The sequence below is a fragment of the Caenorhabditis remanei genome, chromosome IV, assembly GCF_010183535.1.
Source record: "Caenorhabditis remanei strain PX506 chromosome IV, whole genome shotgun sequence".
NCBI lineage: Eukaryota > Metazoa > Nematoda > Chromadorea > Rhabditida > Rhabditidae > Caenorhabditis > Caenorhabditis remanei.
Genome location: NC_071331.1, coordinates 20,424,296 through 20,444,194, shown reverse-complemented (window position 1 = coordinate 20,444,194; position 19,899 = coordinate 20,424,296). Strand labels below are relative to the sequence as shown.

Sequence of the window (19,899 nt, the reverse complement as noted above, 5' to 3'; positions counted from 1 at the left end):
GACACATTTCCATGATATTTGGGTCTCGTCACGAAAACTACAGTAGTTTAAAGGCGCATAGAGGGCTCAAAACTTAAATTCGTTCGGAATAGGTCATGATTATACTCATTCGAACCGTCTTAACTTGCTGATTTCAAAAATGTAAATTTCATGGGCGTCACGGCAAAATGGAGTGAGTTACGGTGGTTCTAAAGACTTTCAGATTTTCGAAAAGTTTCGAAAAGTTTCTAAAATCTGCAACTTTTTTTCGTTTATCACTTTTTCAGAAGATTTTTGACTCAAAACGTTCAGAATCTTCTTAACTGTAGATCGAGAGCCACATTTTTGTAGTTGGCCACGTTTCGATTGCTCAAATGGATATTAGGATACGAGCATTTGAACCAGAGAGAGCGCGCAGACAACGAAACACTCTAGCTTCTCTGCGTCTCTTCATTAAAAACAGAACAATTTATTTCAAAAAATGAATTTATTCAGATCAAATAGTCAAGTAGTCGTTCAATAACTCCTTTCCAAATCGTCTATTTACATTGAAAACTTTATATCCAGAAATTTCTTATCGATATAACTGAAAATAGATTATTGGTATGTAAGTGCGCTCCATTGACAATTCCTTACTCATTCAATCCTCTCAACGAATGCAATGAGATGCAAGTAACTTGTCTTCTCCTTATATGCCCGTCGGCCTCTTGGATTTGTCGATAACTCTGAAATTGAGGAAATGGAAGTGCGCTCCACGGATAACAAAGCTTACCTGACTATAAGAAGGTGAGGTGGGAAGAATCGAGAACTGAATTTTATCGATTGATTTAATCGAAGGAAGGGCGACGTGGCAGAAAAGTAGAGTAAGGAAGTGGGGGAGGTCACGGGAAATGGTTTTTTTGAAATTTCCGTGATTTTGTTGATTAAAAAAAGTGGCAAAACCGTTTACCGTGACCTCCCCCCTTTTGCCACGTGTTCCCCCTCCCCTTATCGATCGATTCAATCAATCGATCAAATTCAGTTCTCGATTCTTCCCCGCATCTCCTCCCTCTCTTCTTATAGTCAGGTAAGCTCTGTTATCCGTGGAGCGCACTTTCATTCCTCAATTTCAGGGTTATCGACAAGTGCGAGAGGACGATATAAAGAGAAGACATTACGTGCTAAATCATTGCACTCGAATGAGTAAGGGATTGTTGTCAATAGAGCGCACTTTCATACCAATAATCTATTTTCAGTTATATCGATAAGAAATTTCTGGATATAAAGTTTTCAATGGAAATAGACAGTTTGGAAAGTGTATGGATGACTGAACGACTACTTGCTCTAAATAAACTCATTTTTTGAAAACAAATTGTTCTGTTTTTGAGATGCAGAGACGCAGAGAAGCTAGAGTGTCTTGTTGTCTGCGTTCTCTCTCTCGGGTAGCTGTCTTCAAATGCTAAAGAGGGTAGAGCGTTTTCAGGGGCGGAGCTTAACAAGTTCAAAATACTTTTCACACGATGTTAAGAAGATTCTGAACGTTTTGGCTCAAAAATCTTCTGAAAATGTGAAAAACAAACCAAGTTACAGATTTTCGAAACTTTTCGAAAATCTGAAAGTCATTAGAACTACCGTAACTCACTCCAGTTTGCTCTGACACTTATGAAATTTATATTTTTGGAATCAGCAAGTGGAGACGGTTCGAATGAGTATAATCATGCCCTATTTCGAATGAATTTGAGTTTTGAGCACTCTATGCGCCTTCAAACTACGGTAGCTTTCGTGACGAGACCCAAATATCATGGAAATGTGTCTTGATTATACTCATTTGAACCGCCTTGACTTGTTAATTCCAAAAATATAAGTTTCATGGGTGTCAGAGCAAACAGGAGTGAGTTACGGTAGTGCTAATGACTATCAGATTTTCGACATGTTTCGAAAATCTGTAACTTTTTTAGTTTTTGATCAATCTCTCTGTTTTTTGGCTTAAAATGTTGGGGATGTGTTGGCCTTGCTTTAAAAAAAAACAATAATCTGATTTTATTTCGCGGTATCGAAGAAATGGACCAAAAACTTTTTAAATTAAAAAAATGCATTGTCTAACAAAAACAATGTTATGTTATCTACAACAGAGCAATAAAAACAATCAATAATTTACAATTGAAGAGATCACAAATTGTTGCTAACGGTCATTTTGATTTGAGATCGTTGGGGGCTGAAAATATACAATTATTTATTAATTTTTCGAAAAAAAAATTTTTTGAATTTTTTTTTGATAAAAAAGATATAAAAAGCGATAGAAAGAGGTTTGAATGTCCAGATGCCCATAAAATTAATAAATCACAAACACACCATATTTGATCTACAGTAATCCATTGATATCTACAGTAATCCATTGCTAATCCTCGCAAATATTCACAATTCCCGTCGATTTTTTCTCAGAGTTTTCGGCGAAACTTCTGAAATTGGCGTGATTCGCGTCGGCAGTTGTTGCCCGACGACGTCGTTGAGGTTCCACGTCGAAAGATGATTTGAAGTCAACAGACATTCCACGTTTCTGTTGTCCTCCTCCACCAGGACTACGAGTGACACGAACTCCACTGAAAATGGGGAAAAGGGGGATGGGGGACTATTTTTAATGAATAATTTATAAAATTCTACACATTTTGAGCTAAAAAACTTTTGGATAGCTTCAAAACTGAAAGTTAAGGATTTTCAAAAATTTACAAAATTTTTCGAAAATTCGGAGCTTAGCAAGTTTAAAATATTTTTAACGTGAAGTTAAGAAGGTTTTGGACGTTTTGAGCCAAAAATCTTCTGAAATGGTGAAAAACGAAAAAAGTTACAGATTTTCGAAACTTTTCGAAAACAGGAAAGTCCTTAGAACTAACGTAACTCACTCCATTTTGATGGGACACCCATGAAATTTATATTTTTGGAATCAGCATGTTAAGACGGTTCAAATGAGTATAATCATGATCTATTTTGAAGTTACTCAATTTTAAGACCCTCTAGGCCACTGGAGGTAGTCAAAAATCGTCAAAAATCAAAGTGGTCTGAAGTATGTCATGATTATACTCATTCCAACCGTCATGACACGCTGATTCCAAAATATAAGTTTGGAAAATTATTTCGCTAAGCTAGAGGAGTTACAGTAGTTTTTGTGATTTCAGAACTTTTCGAAAAGTTTCGAAAATCTGTAACTTTTGAAGATTTGGAGATAGAAAGTTGGCTTTGAGCTTAAAACGCCGAAAATCAAGCCGACTAGCTAGGAAAAATGCATTCACTTCAGATTTATATAGATTTCAAGCTAAAAATTATGCCGATACCTTCAAAAATGTGAATTTCAGCACGAAAGTTGTTAAAGCTGGTAAAACTTGGACTGCGTTATTTTTCATGAAGAAATTGGTTCATTCAGATTCTTATGAACTAACAATCATGACAATGGCTTAAAAATTGGAAATGTTATGGAATTTCGAAAATTTTCGAAAATCTGAAAATTACTGTAACTATAGTATATCATCACTTAACGTTGTCAAATTAATATTTTTGAAATCAGCAAGTTAAGACGATTCAAATGAGTATAATCATGACCACCTTCCGTGAAATTTGATTTCCGCCTACTGTATGCGCCTTTAAATTGGCTTACTGTAGTTTTTCGTGGTGAGACCCAACTTGATTCAAATATAGTCATGATTATACTCATTCGAACCGTCTCAACACGCTGATTTCAGCTATGCTAATTGTTTTTAGAAGTTACAACAAAGAAAACGACTAGTCTAGAAAAAATTGGAAAAAAAATTGGTTAATTTAAAATGAAGACTCACCATAAGCTCTCCTTCTCCACTAATGACATTTTTGGATGTGCTGTATGGATTCTCGTGGAAGAAGTAAATGCATTAAACTCCTCGTCAGACGCAAGGAATCGCCAACCTGAAAATATAACTTATATGGGGGTCCCACCACGAAAACTACAGTAACCCAGAAATTTTTCAAATACTATCTTGATTATACTCAATCGAACCGTCTTTTCCTACTGATTCCAAAACTGTAAGTTTTATAATTTTTGGAACAAAACTGACAAAATTACAGTAGTTTGAATGAATTTTTAAGATTTTCGAAAAATTTCGAAATTCTATAACTTTGCGGGGGTTGGCTTGTTTTTATTGATTTTTAGCATAAAATGTTGCATTTGATTTGATTTTTTTTGTGAAAAATAGTTTCATGGGTCTTACCAAGATTTTGACCAGGTTACGGTAGCATTAGACTCAATTTCAAAATTTCGAAAAATTTCGAATGCCCATAACTTTCTTTGTTTTTGACCTACCAACTTATTTTTTGTACCAAAATACACGGAATGACTTGAACTTTTTAAATAACTCACCCAACAACCTTCTCAACGAGACTCTAAACTTTCTCGACATGAACATATAGACAGCAAATGATATCGGATGCAATGAGATTACTGTAATATTTGCAAATACTCGTAAATACACGTTATTGACTATTTGGAATGCGAGTTGGGGCACCGGCATGTAGTCCATTATTTTGACCAGTAGGATGAGCAGCGTCGAGGGGGCTCTGCAAAAATTGTGATATAAAACTTCAAATTTTTCGAACAAAAATTTCGAAAAAACATAAAAAATTAACGAAACTAGGCCATTTTCAGTCTAAAACTCTTGTTTTTATAGATTTTGCCTGTGATTTTTGATTTTTTTGCCCCAAAACAGCGATTATCACTCCCAGCTCATTCAGACGCTTTGAATGAGTATAATCATCACACATCTTCAAGCTATTTGGGTCTCACCACGAAAACTACCGTAGTTTAAAGGCGCATAGAGTGCCCAAAACTCAAATTCATTCGAAATAGGTCATGATTATACTCATTTGAACCGTCTCGACTTGCTGATTCCAGAAATATATATTTCATGGGCGTCAGAGCAAAATGGAGTGAGTTAAGGTAGTTCTAATGACTTTCCTGTTTTCGAAATGTTTCGAAAATCTGTAACTTGGTTCGTTTTTTACTTTTTCAGAAGATTTTTGACTCAAAACGCTCAGAATCTTCTCAACTTCACGTGAAAAATATTTTGAACTTGTTAAGCTCCGCCTCTTTTTGACCTACCTTGCCAACATATAGATGACAATAATCACTGTTAACATGATAGTTGTGTTGGTGGATGTTTTTCGATTCTTGTGACGATGGACTCTGAAATTTAATGTTTTTGAGTATTAAGCTTGAAGAAAAAGTTTTGTATTTCCCGCCAAACCACTTTTGAGTTTTTTGGCGGGAAATTCAAATTTTTTTCGAAAAAAATTCCAAAAACTCACCCTTGCTTCGGATTATCATGCGTTCGTATTGTTTGAATGAGGAGGATAGTGACCACAAATAACAATCCACTCGACACGACAACCAGACCGATTCGGAAATAGTCGAATACCTGAAAATTCGGGTTTTCGTCGTGGTGGGACCCAAAAAATAAAATATTTTAAAGTTTTTCAGAGTACGGCATGATTATATTTATTTGAACCGTCTTGGCAAGCTTAGCTCAAAAATATATGTTTCGTCCAATTTAGAGCAAAACAGAGTAAGTTACGGTAGTTTTTGTGATTTCAGAACGTTTCGAAATATTTCGAAAATCTCAATTTAAAAAATTTTTGGAGCTATAGAGAAAATTTTTGTCACAAAACGTTCAGTATGAACCAAACTTTTGAAGAAAAATATAACCGAACCGCATAGTTTTAGTTTTCGCCGGAGGTTACTGAAGTTTTCAAAGTTTTCGTGGTGAGACCCAAAAAAATTCAAAAAATTCAATATTTTTCAAAGTATGTCATGATTATACTCATTTGAACCGTCTAAACACGCTGATTTCAAAAATAATTTTAATTTTGATTTTGGGCAAAGATTGACCAAGATATGGTAGTTTTGGTGTTTTCGTGGTGAGACCCAAAATCTCAAAATTTTCAAGTTTTCTCCAAAGTATTTCATGATTATACTCATTTGAACCGTCTCAACTTGCTGATTTCAAAAATATAAGTTTTATGGGTGTCGGATCAAAATGGAATGAGTTACGGTAGTTCTAATGAATTTCAGATTTTCGAAAAGTTTCGAAAATCTATAACTTTTTTAGTTTTTCACTTTTTTAGATGATTTTTCACTCAAAACGTTCAGAATCTTCTTAACTTCACGCGAAAAATATTTCAAACTTGTTAAGCTCCGCCCCTTTCCGACACTCACCGCTGAAAACGCGTCAGCACCCATTGCAGACGTCAATGACGAATAACCAATGAAGCATCGTGCCACCCAAAACGACTCATCTCCATACTGAAAATTTCTCGTAAATCGACACCCAGTCGTAAATCCACACACACACTAACCTTCAGACAGAAATGATACAGTAACCGTATGTCATATATAGAGTGTACACCAGTCAGACATATTGCCAGAATTAAAATTATCTTCGAATATCGACGAACCATTTTGTGTGTGCACCATCGGATCGATTGGAGCGGGTATTGGACGGCTATGAATCTGGAAAAAACGATATTTTTTATTAAAAAATTTAATAAGAAAATACCTTTGAACTCCTAACAAAATTGTGAATAAAGTGACGAGTGTGTTGAAGAAAAATGGAAGAATTTCCATGCAAATCTTAAAAAAATTATTTCAATTTTTTCTTTAAAAAGAAAAACTAGGCTCAAATTCAAATTCCCCATCGAAAACTACCCCCCCCCCCCATTTTTCTGCGTCTCTTTCTCTCATTTTGTGATTTTTGGGTTACTGTAGTTCGGATTGTGTGCAGACACCAAACACCGTCACGACAAAATGCACAGATTTCGAAAATTGAGTGAAAACTGTCTGGATAGGGGTAAAAATAGTCGTAGAAACCGAATTTAACATGGAAATTGAGATTGGAACACGTTTTTAAACAGAAAATGAAAAATTCAAATTTTTAAGAAAATTACCTTCTGCAAATAGCACAAAAACAGAGTCTGATTGAAGTCCTCATGATGACTCAAATTATAATAATAAATAGTGAATGGGAGTGGTGAAATTGCCATTAGAAGAGAGCAGATGGCCATCCAGAGGAGGGGTTCCACGCTTGCGCGTTTCTGGAAAAATTACGACGGATGAAACAAATTAGATTTATTTTTTACAGATAGTCCGTTCAATTCTCTACATTTTGCACCTAATCCCAACTGCATAGCTCAACAACTGAGGAAGTTATCGATTTTCGAAACTTTTCGAAAATCTGAAAGTCATTAGAACTACCGTAACTCACTCTATTTTGCTCTGACACTTATGAAATTTATATTTTTGGAATCAGAAAGTAGAGACGGTTCGAATGAGTATAATCATGCCCTGTTTCGAATGAATTTAAGTTTTGAGCACTCTATGCGCCTTTAAACTACGGTAGCTTTCGTGGTGAGACCCGTATAGCTTGAAGATGTGTCATGATTATACTCATTCGAACCGTCTTGATACGCTTTGTTCAAAAATATAAGTTTCGTCCAATTTAGAGCAAAACTGAGTGAGTTACGGTAGGTTTTTGTGATTTCGAAATTTTTAGAAAATCTGAAACTTTTTTATTTTAGGAGCAATAGAAAAAATAGTTGGCACAAAACGATCAGTATCAACCAAACTTTTGAAGAAAAATGCAACCGCATAGTTTTCGCTGGAGGTTACTGTAGTTTTCAAAGTTTTCGTGTTGAGACCCAAGAAAGTTCAAAATAAATCAAATTTTTAAAAGTGTGCCGTGATTATACTCATTAGAACCGTCTCAACTTGCTGATTCCAAAAATATCAGTTTCATGTGGGTCAGACCAAAGTGAGGTGAGTTACTGTAGTTCTAATGACTTTCAGATTTTCCAAAAGTTTCGAAAATCTGTAACTTTTTTGGAAGATTTTTGGCTCAAAACGTTCAGAATCTTCTCAACTTTACGTGAAAAATATTTTTAGCCTATCAAGCTCCGCCCCATAGAGAATATATAAGTTTCAAGCAATTCGGTGCAAAACACAGTGTATTATTGAAGTTTTAGAAAAGACCAAATTTTTTGAAATATTTCGAAAATCCATAACTTGGTGAGTTTTTATTCAATTTATGCAAAGTTTAGCTCAAAATATGAAGAATTAAATAATTGCTTATATGAAATTTCCGTCCAATTTTCCAAGTTTTTCTTATTTCTTCCACTCTTCGCCCCGGTCCCTTACCGATTTCTGCTGGCTTAAAACCAAAATGACGATGCTATTCGAAACAACAACGGCGACGGCGAGAAGTGGCAGAATAATTCCGTAGATTATTTGCATTTTCACCTCGTTTTCCTGAAAAAAAAACAGAACAGAAAATTGTTGTTTTCAATTAACCGGCGGGGGATTAGGGGGTAGACTCTAGAAAAATATCAAATACCTGATCCTCAAATTGTATAACTTGTGCAGTGACACACGTCCGAGTGTACGCATCGTAGACGGTATTGGTGGCGTCGGAACAGTTCGGAATTTGGCCACCGTACGCCTGAAAATATAGAAAACCGCTGAAGATCATGCTAAAATTCAGATTCCCCATCAAAAACTACGCCTATTCCCATTTTTCTGCGTCTCAATCTCTCATTTTATGTTTTTTGGGTTACTGTAGCTCGGATTGTGTGCAAACACCTTACGGCAAAATGCACACAATTCGAAAATTGAGTGAAAACTGTCTGGATAGGGGTAAACATAGTCGTAGAAACCGAATTTAACATGGAAATTGAGTTTGGAACACGAATTTATACAGAAAATGAGTTTTAAAAACCTAAAGCATGCCGAATAACGGTCAGATTTCTAAAATACTTCAAATCTAATGTCAGATTCCAATTCCCCATCAAAAACTACCCCTATTCCCAATCTTTCTGCGTCTCTATCTCTCATTTTGTGTTTTTTGGGTTACTGTAGCTCCGATTGTATGCAAACACTGAACACACCGACACGATAAAATGCACAGAATTCGAAAATTGTGTGAAAACTGTCTGGATAAGGGTAAAAATCGGCGGGGAATCTGATTTTCGTGTCTAAAATAGCGTTTTCTCCTACAGAGTATGTGTTTTTAAAAAATTTATCCAAAAAAACTCACTTCTTTATAATCGCACCTCTCCAAATCGCTCATCTTTCCATTTCCAGCAGGTTTACGCTTGGTTTGCTCTGTAATCTTGAGAAGGGAATGTAGGGTAACAGACTAAGCAAGAAAATAGGACAAAAGTGGGCGGAGCCTGGGTGGAAGGGGGGAGCAGGAAATTGAGAATTCTTGGGAAAGAACGGAGGAATAGAAAAGGGGGAAATGGAATAAAAAAGAGAATGAGAATGAACATTTTTTGGATGAAAAGTAGCCAATTTCCGTTATGATTTATTAAGATGGGCGGTCTCTTTTTAATGGGACATTTTTAGGAGAGTGACAGCAACCTAGTTATGGGAATGAAAAATGGAGAGAAGGGAGATCGAAAGATTGGAAAAAAATGGCTGAAATTGTGGTTTAAGGGACTTAGAACTGTGAAAATCGAGAGTTTCATGAAATTTCAGATGGAATAGCTGGAATTTTTTTGTTTGAAAAAACTGCAAAAATTTTTATGAAGGACTGAAAGTTTTAAGTGAAAAAGTTTTGAAATTTTTTGACTTTCTTGCAAAAAAAAAAGTCAACGGTTTTCAAATTTCGATCAAATGTCGAATGTACATGAGATTTCTTACAGTTTTTCATAAAAATTCCCAAACATTTCTAAAAGTTTGAAAAAAATTATGCACATTTTATGACCGGGTCGTGATTTCGTGATTTCGCAAGTATGCGTTTTGGGTGATTCAATCATCGAAAAAAGTGGTTTTCATCACGTTTTCAATTGTGTAAATAGAAAAATACATCAAAATATACAAATGTTGTCAAGGCCCGGCTTCGAAAAATGAACCAAATTTTTCAATTTTTAATCGAAAATGTAAACATTCCTAATGATTTTTCAGAGTTTTTTCTAATTGTGAGTAATATTTAAAAAAAAATTGGATTTTTTCGCGAAAAAAAACTCACAACATTTCCAAAAAAATTCGAAAACATTGAAAACTGAATTTTTGGCTCCAAGTACCCGGGAATTCGGGTCGAGACTTAAAGGCGTATTGTGGTCTGTTGTGATGTTTTCATATCATAATGTATGAGTTTCGGCGAGTTCATTTTCATACTTCAAGAATTTTTTAATTCGGTCCACAACCCACTGAGAGCGAACGCCGGAAAGTTTGGTCATTGAGATGGAGGTTGGTAAAAGAAATTCGACTTCGGAAACGTTGGATATTTTTAATTTTGACGGTATTTTCTATAATTTTTGTTGTATTTCTTCAATAAATTCGATAAAGGACGGCAAATATTGATTAAAAAAACATTAAACGGAAAGTTTGGTCAGCGAGAATGTTCCAGAAATTTCACTTCTGTAAAACGGTTTTTTCAGTATTCTGATACATATTTCTGCAGTTCTTTTCGATAGTTTTTTCAAAAATTATAGAAAATACCGTCAAAGTTCAAAAAATCAACACGGCCGAAGTCGAATTTCTAGGCCACGGCCACCAATTTTCTTCGGCCATCTCAATGACCAAACTTTTCGGCGCTCACTCTCAGCGGGTTGTGGACCGAATTAAAAAATTCTTGGAGTATGAAAATAAACTCACCGAAACTCATACATTATGATATGAAAACTTCACAACAGACCACAATATGCCTTTAATCTCGCTGACAAGACCCGGCCCGGCAAGACAATAAAAATATCCAGTGCACTTCCCAAAAACTAGTGACACCTGACGGCTCAAAAACTCCCATCATCTGGTCGCGGACATTGCGGGGAGTGGTCGCGAGATGGGTCTCGGACTAGTCCCGCAGAATTCTCTCGAATTTGTCAAAAGTTGCTCAAAAATAGTCAAATTTGAGTCGAAACTATGAAACATTTATGCAATTCTAGTAGCCCTTGCTCATTTCAGACTTAAAACCAAAATTCTAGCTTATAAGCTTCTAGGAAGACATTTTAAGAAAAATCATTCATAATTTGGATTTCGCTCAAATTTACGGTTTAAAATTTGAGAACTTCTCGAAATTTCTTATCTCTTCCAAAACCGGAACCCCCGTTTCTATCCCATGTTCCTCCTCCTCCAAGTCTTTTTTAAAAAACACGAAAAGGATGTTGTCGGCGACGAACAGAGATGTTTTCAGTCAGTTGGCTGCTGGGGGGAGGATATAATTGTCTTTGGACCCGTGAAAAACGACTCTGTTTTTTCATTTTTTATTTCAGAACCCCGACACATCCTCTTTTTGCCTTCTAACTTTTTTCTTCAAAAAGAGAAAAAAAGAGAGAGCAATGGGGGGGGGGATAGCTCATTGTGAAAGATGGACATCCGGATAAACAGGACATACGTACACACCAACAGACAACTCGAAAATTGAAAAATTTGAGATTTTAGGCTCTTAAAACACTTAAAACCTGAAAAATTCGTCAAAAACCACCTAAATCCTTAGAAAAATGACCGTGGCCTAGAAACCTCAAGTTTTGGAATTCTAGGCCACCAATCTAAGAAATTAAAGTTTTGTCAAAATAGGTCAATATGGGGCTCAAAATTTTTGAAATTTCATGGAAAACACGAAAATGATGGTCTTTCTGATTTCTGAGAATGCGGAAAAATGGATATCCGGACAAACAGATGAAAACATGTTGAAAAACTTTTGAAGACCTGCTCCAAAAACTGATCAATTTTTTTTTCAAATGTTGTTAAAATTTTTTCAATTTTTTATCGAAAATGCGATCATTTTTGATGATTTTTAAGAATTTTTTCTAATTCTAAATGATAGTCAAAAAATTGACTTTTTCGCAAAAAGAATTTCAAAGATATCAAAAAATCTTGAATTTTGGATTTTGGCGCCAATTATCCGCGCCTTGACAATTATGACATTTTTGAAAATGTAAATCACTGAGAAAATGCGCTCCATTGAGAACAGTAGATCAAAATTCAGAACTTTCGAGACTACAATATGAGACCGCGACTCGAAAATTTGACTTTTTCGTGAAAAATTAGAATTTAGAATTTAGAATTTCATCGCCCAGTCACCCGGACCTTGACAAATATGTTTTTTAAAACATTTTGATACAGAGACATCTGGACATCCGGAGACACAGACATTCCTCCTTCCGTATACCAAAAACCAAAATCCCAAAATCAAAAAGCGAATTTAAATTTAAATTGGATATAAAGGGGGAATGAGAATCAAGCTAAAAGGCTCCTGGAATTTTTTTTTCAATTTTGGAAAATTTTCAGCTTCTTCTTTATTTTGAAAAAAAACAAGGAAGTAAAGATATCTGGAAATGCGGAAAAACAGACAGACAGACAGACACACAGATGGACAAGATTATAGAAGGGTTTTTGATAGTGAAAATTAAATTTTCCAACTTTAAAACCAGGATTTCTGAATTCCTCATCAAAATTCGCTCTAGTAATCAAAAATTGTTATAAACGGACACCTAGACACACCGACAGACTCCCAAATTTCCACTTTCGACGAGAAAAAGTTTTCTTTTCGTAAAAAAAGAAGAAAAAAGAAAATTATTAGTTGAAGCACGCGAAAGAAAAGGATGACTTCACATATGGATACATCCGATATATTCAGATATTCAGAAGGAAGGAAAGGGATATCGAAAATTCAATTGTGGCAAAACTTTATTTCTTTTCTCTTTTTTCAGAAGGGACCTAACACAGAAGTCAGACAAGGAGGAGGAGAAGGAATGTTGATGCAAATGAATAAGAAAATAAAAAATTTGGAGGTAGTGAGATGGAAATGGAAGCAAAAGTGTCTACAAAAAATTTAAAAATATGAAAACCGTTAGAAACCTAAAAAAACCATGCTCAAATTCTGATTCCCCATCAAAAACTACCCCTATTCCCAATCTTTCTGCGTCTCTATCTCTCATTCTGTGTTTTTTGGGTTACTGTAGCACAGACTGTGTGCATACATTGAACACCGCCACGATAAAATTCACAGAATTCGAAAATTGAGTGAAAACTGTTTAGATAGGGGTAAAAATCGGCGTAGAACCCGAATTTAACATGGAAATTGAGTTTTTAGCACGGTTTTATACAGAAAATGAGTTTTAAAAACCTGAAACATGCCGAATAGCACTCAAATTTTTACAATTTTTAAAAACTAATGCCAGATTCCAATTCCCCATCAAAAACTACCCCTAACCCCATTTTTCTGCGTCTCTTTCTCTCATTTTGTGATTTTTGGGTTACTGTAGGTCCGATTGTGTGCAAACACCGAACACCGACACGACAAAATGCACAGAGTTCGAAAATTGAGTAAAAACTGTCTGGATAGGGGTAAAAATAGGCGGGGAATCTGAATTTCATATTGAAAACGGGGTTTTCTGACACAGAGAATCTCAGAGTGGTGTAAGAGAATAGATGTTGACATATTTATATTTTTCTTGTAGCCCTTGAGTGCCCGGTCATTTTGAACATAAAACCAAAATTTTAGCTTCAAATTGAAAAAAGTTACGACCCCCAAAAGGATGCCAGATTGTGTCAACGACTCGCCCCGTTCAACCCCAGCTAGCGGCGTCAAGGCTAACATTTTTCAAAGTTTCTTACTATTTTCAAATTCAGAATTTTACGATGATTCCAAATATAAAATTTTCCAGTTTCTATCTGAAATTCCAAGAGAGTTATGGAAACTCAAACATGTGAGATGCAATCAACCGCGTTAACGGGTTCTAGAGGAACCAGGACTGAAAATTTTCAAATTTTCGAAAAAGCGAATTGTCCAAAATTTTACGGGATTCCGAATATCTTACTTTCTAACCTCTAAAAAACTAAAAAACTGAGATTTATCTCTGTCAGGTCGAGTATCTCAGTTTTCTATGAAACTGATCGAAAAGTTTTCAAGACCCGCCCTTTTCACATCATTTTTAGATATTTCTGACATGAGTAATGAAAAAAGATTAAAAAGTCATTCAAATGCGTAGTAGTTGGAAGGTAATAAATCTGTCTGGCGGGCGTGGTGTTTTCCAAAAATAGGAAAATATTCTGGAACTGGAGAGATCAGAAAGATCGAACGATCTAGTAAAACCATAGACACTTGACTAAAGTCTAGAAAATGAATTAAGCATGTTCCAGGTGTGGGAGTATAACATTTTCTGACTTGATTAATTAGTATCTTATGTTGCATTCATAATTGGGGGGGGGGTGTCTGAATATCTGATAATACATGTGAGAGAATTTGATACATTTGTTGCGACTGGAAATGAGAGAAATGTACATACGAATAAATTGTATAGGTCAAAGAATCCTACGTAGTGAGAGGACAAAAATTGTGACGTCTTCGTCATAAAAAAGGACAAAAAAATGAATGTAATGAAAATCAGATCAGTTTTCAGTGACGGATTATAAAATACTGTGAATCTGGCAACACATTGTGACGAAGCATATGATAGGTGGGTCAGAAAGGTGGTAACGCGAGGTAAGCGTGGATTTACGAGCTTACGGTTTGATTTACGATATAAGACTGTGATAGCTTATGGTAGTCATTGAAGTGTGTATTTACGGGCTATCGAGGTGATTTACAAAAATATTTTTACATTAAAAGTCGTTACTTCTTATATATTCTTCTTGGAAGAAAAGCGAATTGTCTCACGGGACCTTGTGTAGATTTACAAGGTTTAAATGTAGATTTACAAACTTGAAGGTAGATTTACGGAGTAGAGTTGAGAGGGAAGTGGCAAAAGACCAATTTTAGACGGAAAGCGGAAGCCGGAATAAAAAAAGTGTCAAAAAGCAAAAGGCATAACAAATTGTCATTTTTAGAAAACGATTTTGACCTTATTTAGTTGTGAAAAGCTTCTAAAAATGGTTATTTTTGGTTATTTTTGGTAAAAACCGAAAACCTTTAAAAAACCTTAAAAATAGCAGTAAATTGAAGGCGGAAGGCGGAAACATCTTAAAATGGCGGAAGGGGGAATGCAATTTACAAAAACGGCAAAAAATGTAAGAAGTGGTTATTAGGATAATTTTCTAGGAGTCGATTTACGAGCTTAGGGGTAGATTTACAAAAATATTTCTACAGTAAAATTTGTTTCAAATAGATGCTGTTTCACGGGACCTTGTGTAGATTTACAAGTTTTTAGTGTCGATTTACAAGCTTAAGGGTAGATTTACGGGGTAAAAAAGCGCCAGTAGATATCTAACGAGCCTCCACAAACTCCATTAATATACCCATCCTTTAATAGCTTTTTGAGTTCTGTACTCTGCCCTATACCCGGTCAAACACTGCTTTCCTGAAAAGTTCCCGGATTACTGGAAAATTTATCTATTCTAGGGAAAAATGCATCTAATTCATGTTAGAATAACAAATATTATGTACACAGCCAATAAAATTTTGGACAATTACAAAAAAAATAATGAAGAGCTTCCTGCTGGGATAAATAGATTTACAAATTTCAATAAATAATCTTCTTTGAGAATATGCAAGCTACTACAATTTCTAAGAAAAGTTGACCGGAGTAATCGGAAAGATTATGACCTAGAAATGGAAAAAAGCGAATCCTGAGCAGTGAATCAGAACAAATATTACAAAAAAACAGGGATTAGTGAATCGGAAGGAGTACAAATTGAGGGAACAGATGACAATATGATGATATTATAATCTTCTTGTTTTTATTTGAATTTCTCCAAAAATTGTATAGATTTTACAAAATTTTTTTTCAAAGAATTCAATGAATCCATTTTGAAGAAAAAAATCCCTCCTTTTGAAAAAAAATTTGAAAAAAAATCGGAAAATTTTGAACTTGTGGTTTCGAGGAGAACGACTAGAATTGAGTCTAAAAGGCTAAAGATTGAAATCTTCTGGATAAAAATACGTGAATTTTGAGCTGTAAAGTTCTTAAAAAATGCATGAATGGGGTGAATTAGAGAAATGTTATATTTAGAGAAGGAAAAAGTTGTAAGTTTCGTTTTCAGAGGTGAGGGAAAAGGTGATAGGGATAAGAAAACAGTGATGTTCTGAACCCTGGCCATAACTTTCTCGGAAATGTATTTTGTAACTTGAAATTTACATATTTGGAATCCTCGTAAAATTCTGTATTAGAAAATAGTACGAAATTTGGGAAAATGTTAGCCTTGACGCCCCTAGCTAGGATTGACCGCAATGAAGAGGGTGCGCGCGGTTGACTGGTACTCTATTTTTGAGGTATCGTAACTTCCTTCCAAATTGTGCTAGAAATTTGATTTTTAGCTCAAAATGACCGTACACTCAAGGACTACAAGAAATATATAAATATAAAATATTTTTGATAGAAGATTATTAAATTATGAACGCCTGAACAAAATTTCAAAAATCTCCAGAGCGCACCCACTAACCGCAATGTCCGAAGTGTTTGAGTGGTCATAACTCTCTTGAGTTCTAGACAAAAACTCGAAACTTACATTTTTGGAATCATCGTAAAATTCTGTATTAGAAAACAGTAAGAAACTTTGAAAAATGTTAGCCTAGACGCCGACGACACCAATGTCCAAAGAAGGAGGGGAACAGCGGCGCGCGTGGTTGATTGCATCCCAAATATTTGAGTGACCATAACTTTCTTGGAATTTCAGAAAAAGACTTGGTTTTTAGTGCGAAATGATTCTTGTGAAATTTTAAATGAGAAAATAGCAAGAAACTCCAAAAATGTTAGCCTAGACGACGCTGTCCGCGATCACAAAGAGGGCGTCGAGTGGTTGATGGCTTTTTGAACTTTGAGATAACTTTGAAAAAAAAAGATAACTTTGAAAAATTGATCAATAAGTTTAATTTTTAGCGTAAAATGACCGGGCACTCAAGAGCAATCAGAATTTTATAAACATTAATCAAGTTTTGTAATGGTTACAAAAATATGGATGATTTAATGTTGCACGTTTACTAGCTTGCCTATAATATTTGCAACAAGGCTCAAAGTCAGACAAGTTTTTTTTTCCAAAAATCACAAATAATGTGACATTGCAAAATGGCTAGTCTCTTCGTCATACCGAGTAAAAGACGTCACTGGCCAGAATGGAGGTCACAAGACACCTCTTGATGATTTCCAAAATTCTGGTTAACTCTCTCTCTCTCTTTCTAAATTACCACAATTTCAGAAGGAGAAGAGCTTCTTATTTATTTATCTGATGTATGTGTAGTTGCTCATCGAAACGCTGTGGTGAAGAGAGACTAAGTACACTAATTAAGGGAAAGGGGTTTGCAGAAGGAGGGGGGGGGGGATTTAGAGTTAAGGCGGTTGCAGGTACAGCATACGAGTTATTGGTGAAAATTTAGACCTCAGGACTTGAACCGTACCTGACCTCCAGTGACATTTACTGTATATTTAAATAGTCAAATAAAATATCAAATAACCGTGATATCTGATCAGCCAACGGAGCGCGCCCCGCTGTTCCCCTCCTTCTGATCGCGGACATTGTGCTCAACTATTTCAATTAGAGTTTTTCGAGGATTTCAAAAATATTAATTTCCATTCGAAATATTTTCAAGTTATCTAAAAAAGCTGATATTTTTATAATTACACCTCTCATTATTCCATGTTCAGACACTTTACCTAATTTCGAAATATTTTCAGACTTTGAATTTGACGAGGATTCAGAATTTTCTGTGTTGAAATCAAGGCTGTCGCACGGCCGGCCGCGGCCTTTTCCTGAAAATCTCAAACAGTCGCGGTCGGCCCAAAAAAGTTTTGCTACCCGTGGTGATCGAACCCTGACTGTCAAATTGGTACCAAAAAGTCAAAAATATATCAAGTCATGTTTTCCCTCGAAACTCTACAAAGCCGCGGCCGGCAGCAATTTCTGACAGCCATGGCTGAAATTACAGTTTTTTTCAAAAAACTTATACACTTCTCACCTCAATCCTACTAGAAATGGATCAAAATCATCAAGAAATCACGTTTTCCGGAAAAACTACGCGATGACAGAAGAGAGAGCGACCCTTCAAAAAATTAACAATTCCACGCATGGCAAAACGCCAATGAAACATGAATTTTCAAAAGGGAATCATCATACTTTTTGTGATTTTCGAGGTTTGGAAGTGAGAAAAAAGGGTACGAGTACTGAGTGGAGGGGAAGTGAGATTGAGTGTCTAAAACTCAGAAAACTGGAAAAGATGGGGAAAGTGATAGCGAATTTGAGTTGAAAGTACATAAAGAGTTTAGAAATTTCAGGGTAAAGTCACTTGAAAAGGTAACAAAGAGGATGAAGCTTATACAACTCAAAAATAAAAAGTCTAATATTAGAAATTGGCATAAATTTCTAATATGGATTTCAAAAAGACAATATTGAATGTGTTGATTTTGAACCCACATAGCGGCTTCTACCGGCGCATAACTCGCTTTCAACTGAGTTTTATGAGCGGAAAAATAAACCAAAATGTAGATCTCAGCGAGTTCTATGTTACTGATATAAAACTGGCCCGATCGGTTAATGTACCACGAGCCGGCTGGGTTAGAATCTCTTTTTTGACCAATTTTACGTTTTTTGGCACTTTATCTCGGTCCGCAGTATGTTAACGAATAGCCATCCGTCCCGTATTAAGTCACATACATAGATTTTGTTGATATCTAAAATTTGATATATTTTCCAGCTCATGAAGTTCAGTTTGAAGAGAGTTACGAGCCGACCCGTGTCGGCACTGCTTGACAAGTATGCTAACATTAAGTTGGTAGGTGAAAAGTTAGAGAAAATTGCTCGAAACAAAAGAAATTGTATTGAAAAATATGATTATTAAAATCATAATAAAATTTTTAATGAGAGACCTGAAGAAAAACAAAAAAGTTCATATTGGACCATTCTAGCGAGACCCCATAATCAAATGATGGCAACGCTTCTCGTTTTATATAGGCATTGTTCAGGCGCTCATGATTTGGTAAAGTTTTATTGAAACTATTGATTATTTGTATATTTCTTGTAGCCCTTAAGTAACCGATCATTTTGAGCTAAAAATCAAGTTTCTAGCGCAAGTTGGAAGGAAGTTACGACCCCTCAAAGTAAGGGAGATTTTGGTATCCAAAGTTACTGAAGACCTACATTAGATGGCTCTGAATTTCTGGTTTTTGCTGACAAACTTTCAATGTTTATACAATTCTAATAGCTCTTGAGTAACCGATCATTTTGAGCTAAAAATCAAGTTTCTAGCGCAAGTTGGAAGGAAGTTACGACTCCTCAAAGATAGAGTACCAGTCAAGCAACCACGCCCTCCCTCTGGTCGCGGACATTGCCGTCTGGTGGCCCTGAAGGGTCCGGAGTGAAATTTTTCAAATTTTCAATATGGTAACTAGTTCAGAATTATGTGAGGATTCTGAATATCTATCTTTCAACACTAAAAAATTCCAAAAGATATTAATCCTATACATCTTTTGATCTCCAGATGTATTTTGGGTCCAAGAGGGACATTTTCAATATTTTAAAATAGCATCATATTAGAATTTTACAAGGATTTTAAATCTCACATTTTAAAATTATAAAATAAAACCAAATTCAAAAATAAAAAACATTTCTTTAAATACATCCGCAAATTCCAGTCCTCAATATCCCCATATCGAAAACACTGAAAAAAATAAAATTCCTCATACATTTTTGAGCATTTTTATGTGTTTTGTTATTGTCCCCCTTATCCTTCTTGGGATCGTAAACTTTTGAATGCAATACATAGTTTTCAGAGTTTTTGGGGTGGTTTTTGACCCCAAAAAGTCGGAAAGTCGACTAAAAAAACAAAAAAGGAAGGACGAAAAGTACAAACACATAAGATAATTATAAATTCTTTGCCGTCTTCTTCATTTTCTGATTAAAAATGAGAGAAACAAAAAGAGATCCGGAAATTGACGGAATGGAATGCATCATTCATGAATGAGATGAAAGAAATCTCATGTGGCGGCGGCCCCATCTGA

General features: G+C 35.4%; 1 protein-coding gene across 1 annotated transcript; it reads right to left on the bottom strand.

Moving 5' to 3' along the window:
• Nucleotides 1-2,356: 2,356 nt before the first annotated feature.
• GCK72_015383 (uncharacterized protein) lies at nucleotides 2,357-8,498 on the bottom strand (the record flags this gene model as incomplete). Its single annotated transcript, XM_003095319.2, has 11 exons — nucleotides 2,357-2,558; nucleotides 3,786-3,891; nucleotides 4,343-4,539; nucleotides 5,081-5,164; nucleotides 5,287-5,396; nucleotides 6,194-6,280; nucleotides 6,334-6,487; nucleotides 6,534-6,607; nucleotides 6,922-7,068; nucleotides 8,168-8,278; nucleotides 8,364-8,498. 11 exons carry the CDS (start codon nucleotides 8,496-8,498, stop codon nucleotides 2,357-2,359), a joined length of 1,407 nt encoding a protein of 468 aa, XP_003095367.2.
• Nucleotides 8,499-19,899: the final 11,401 nt, after the last annotated feature.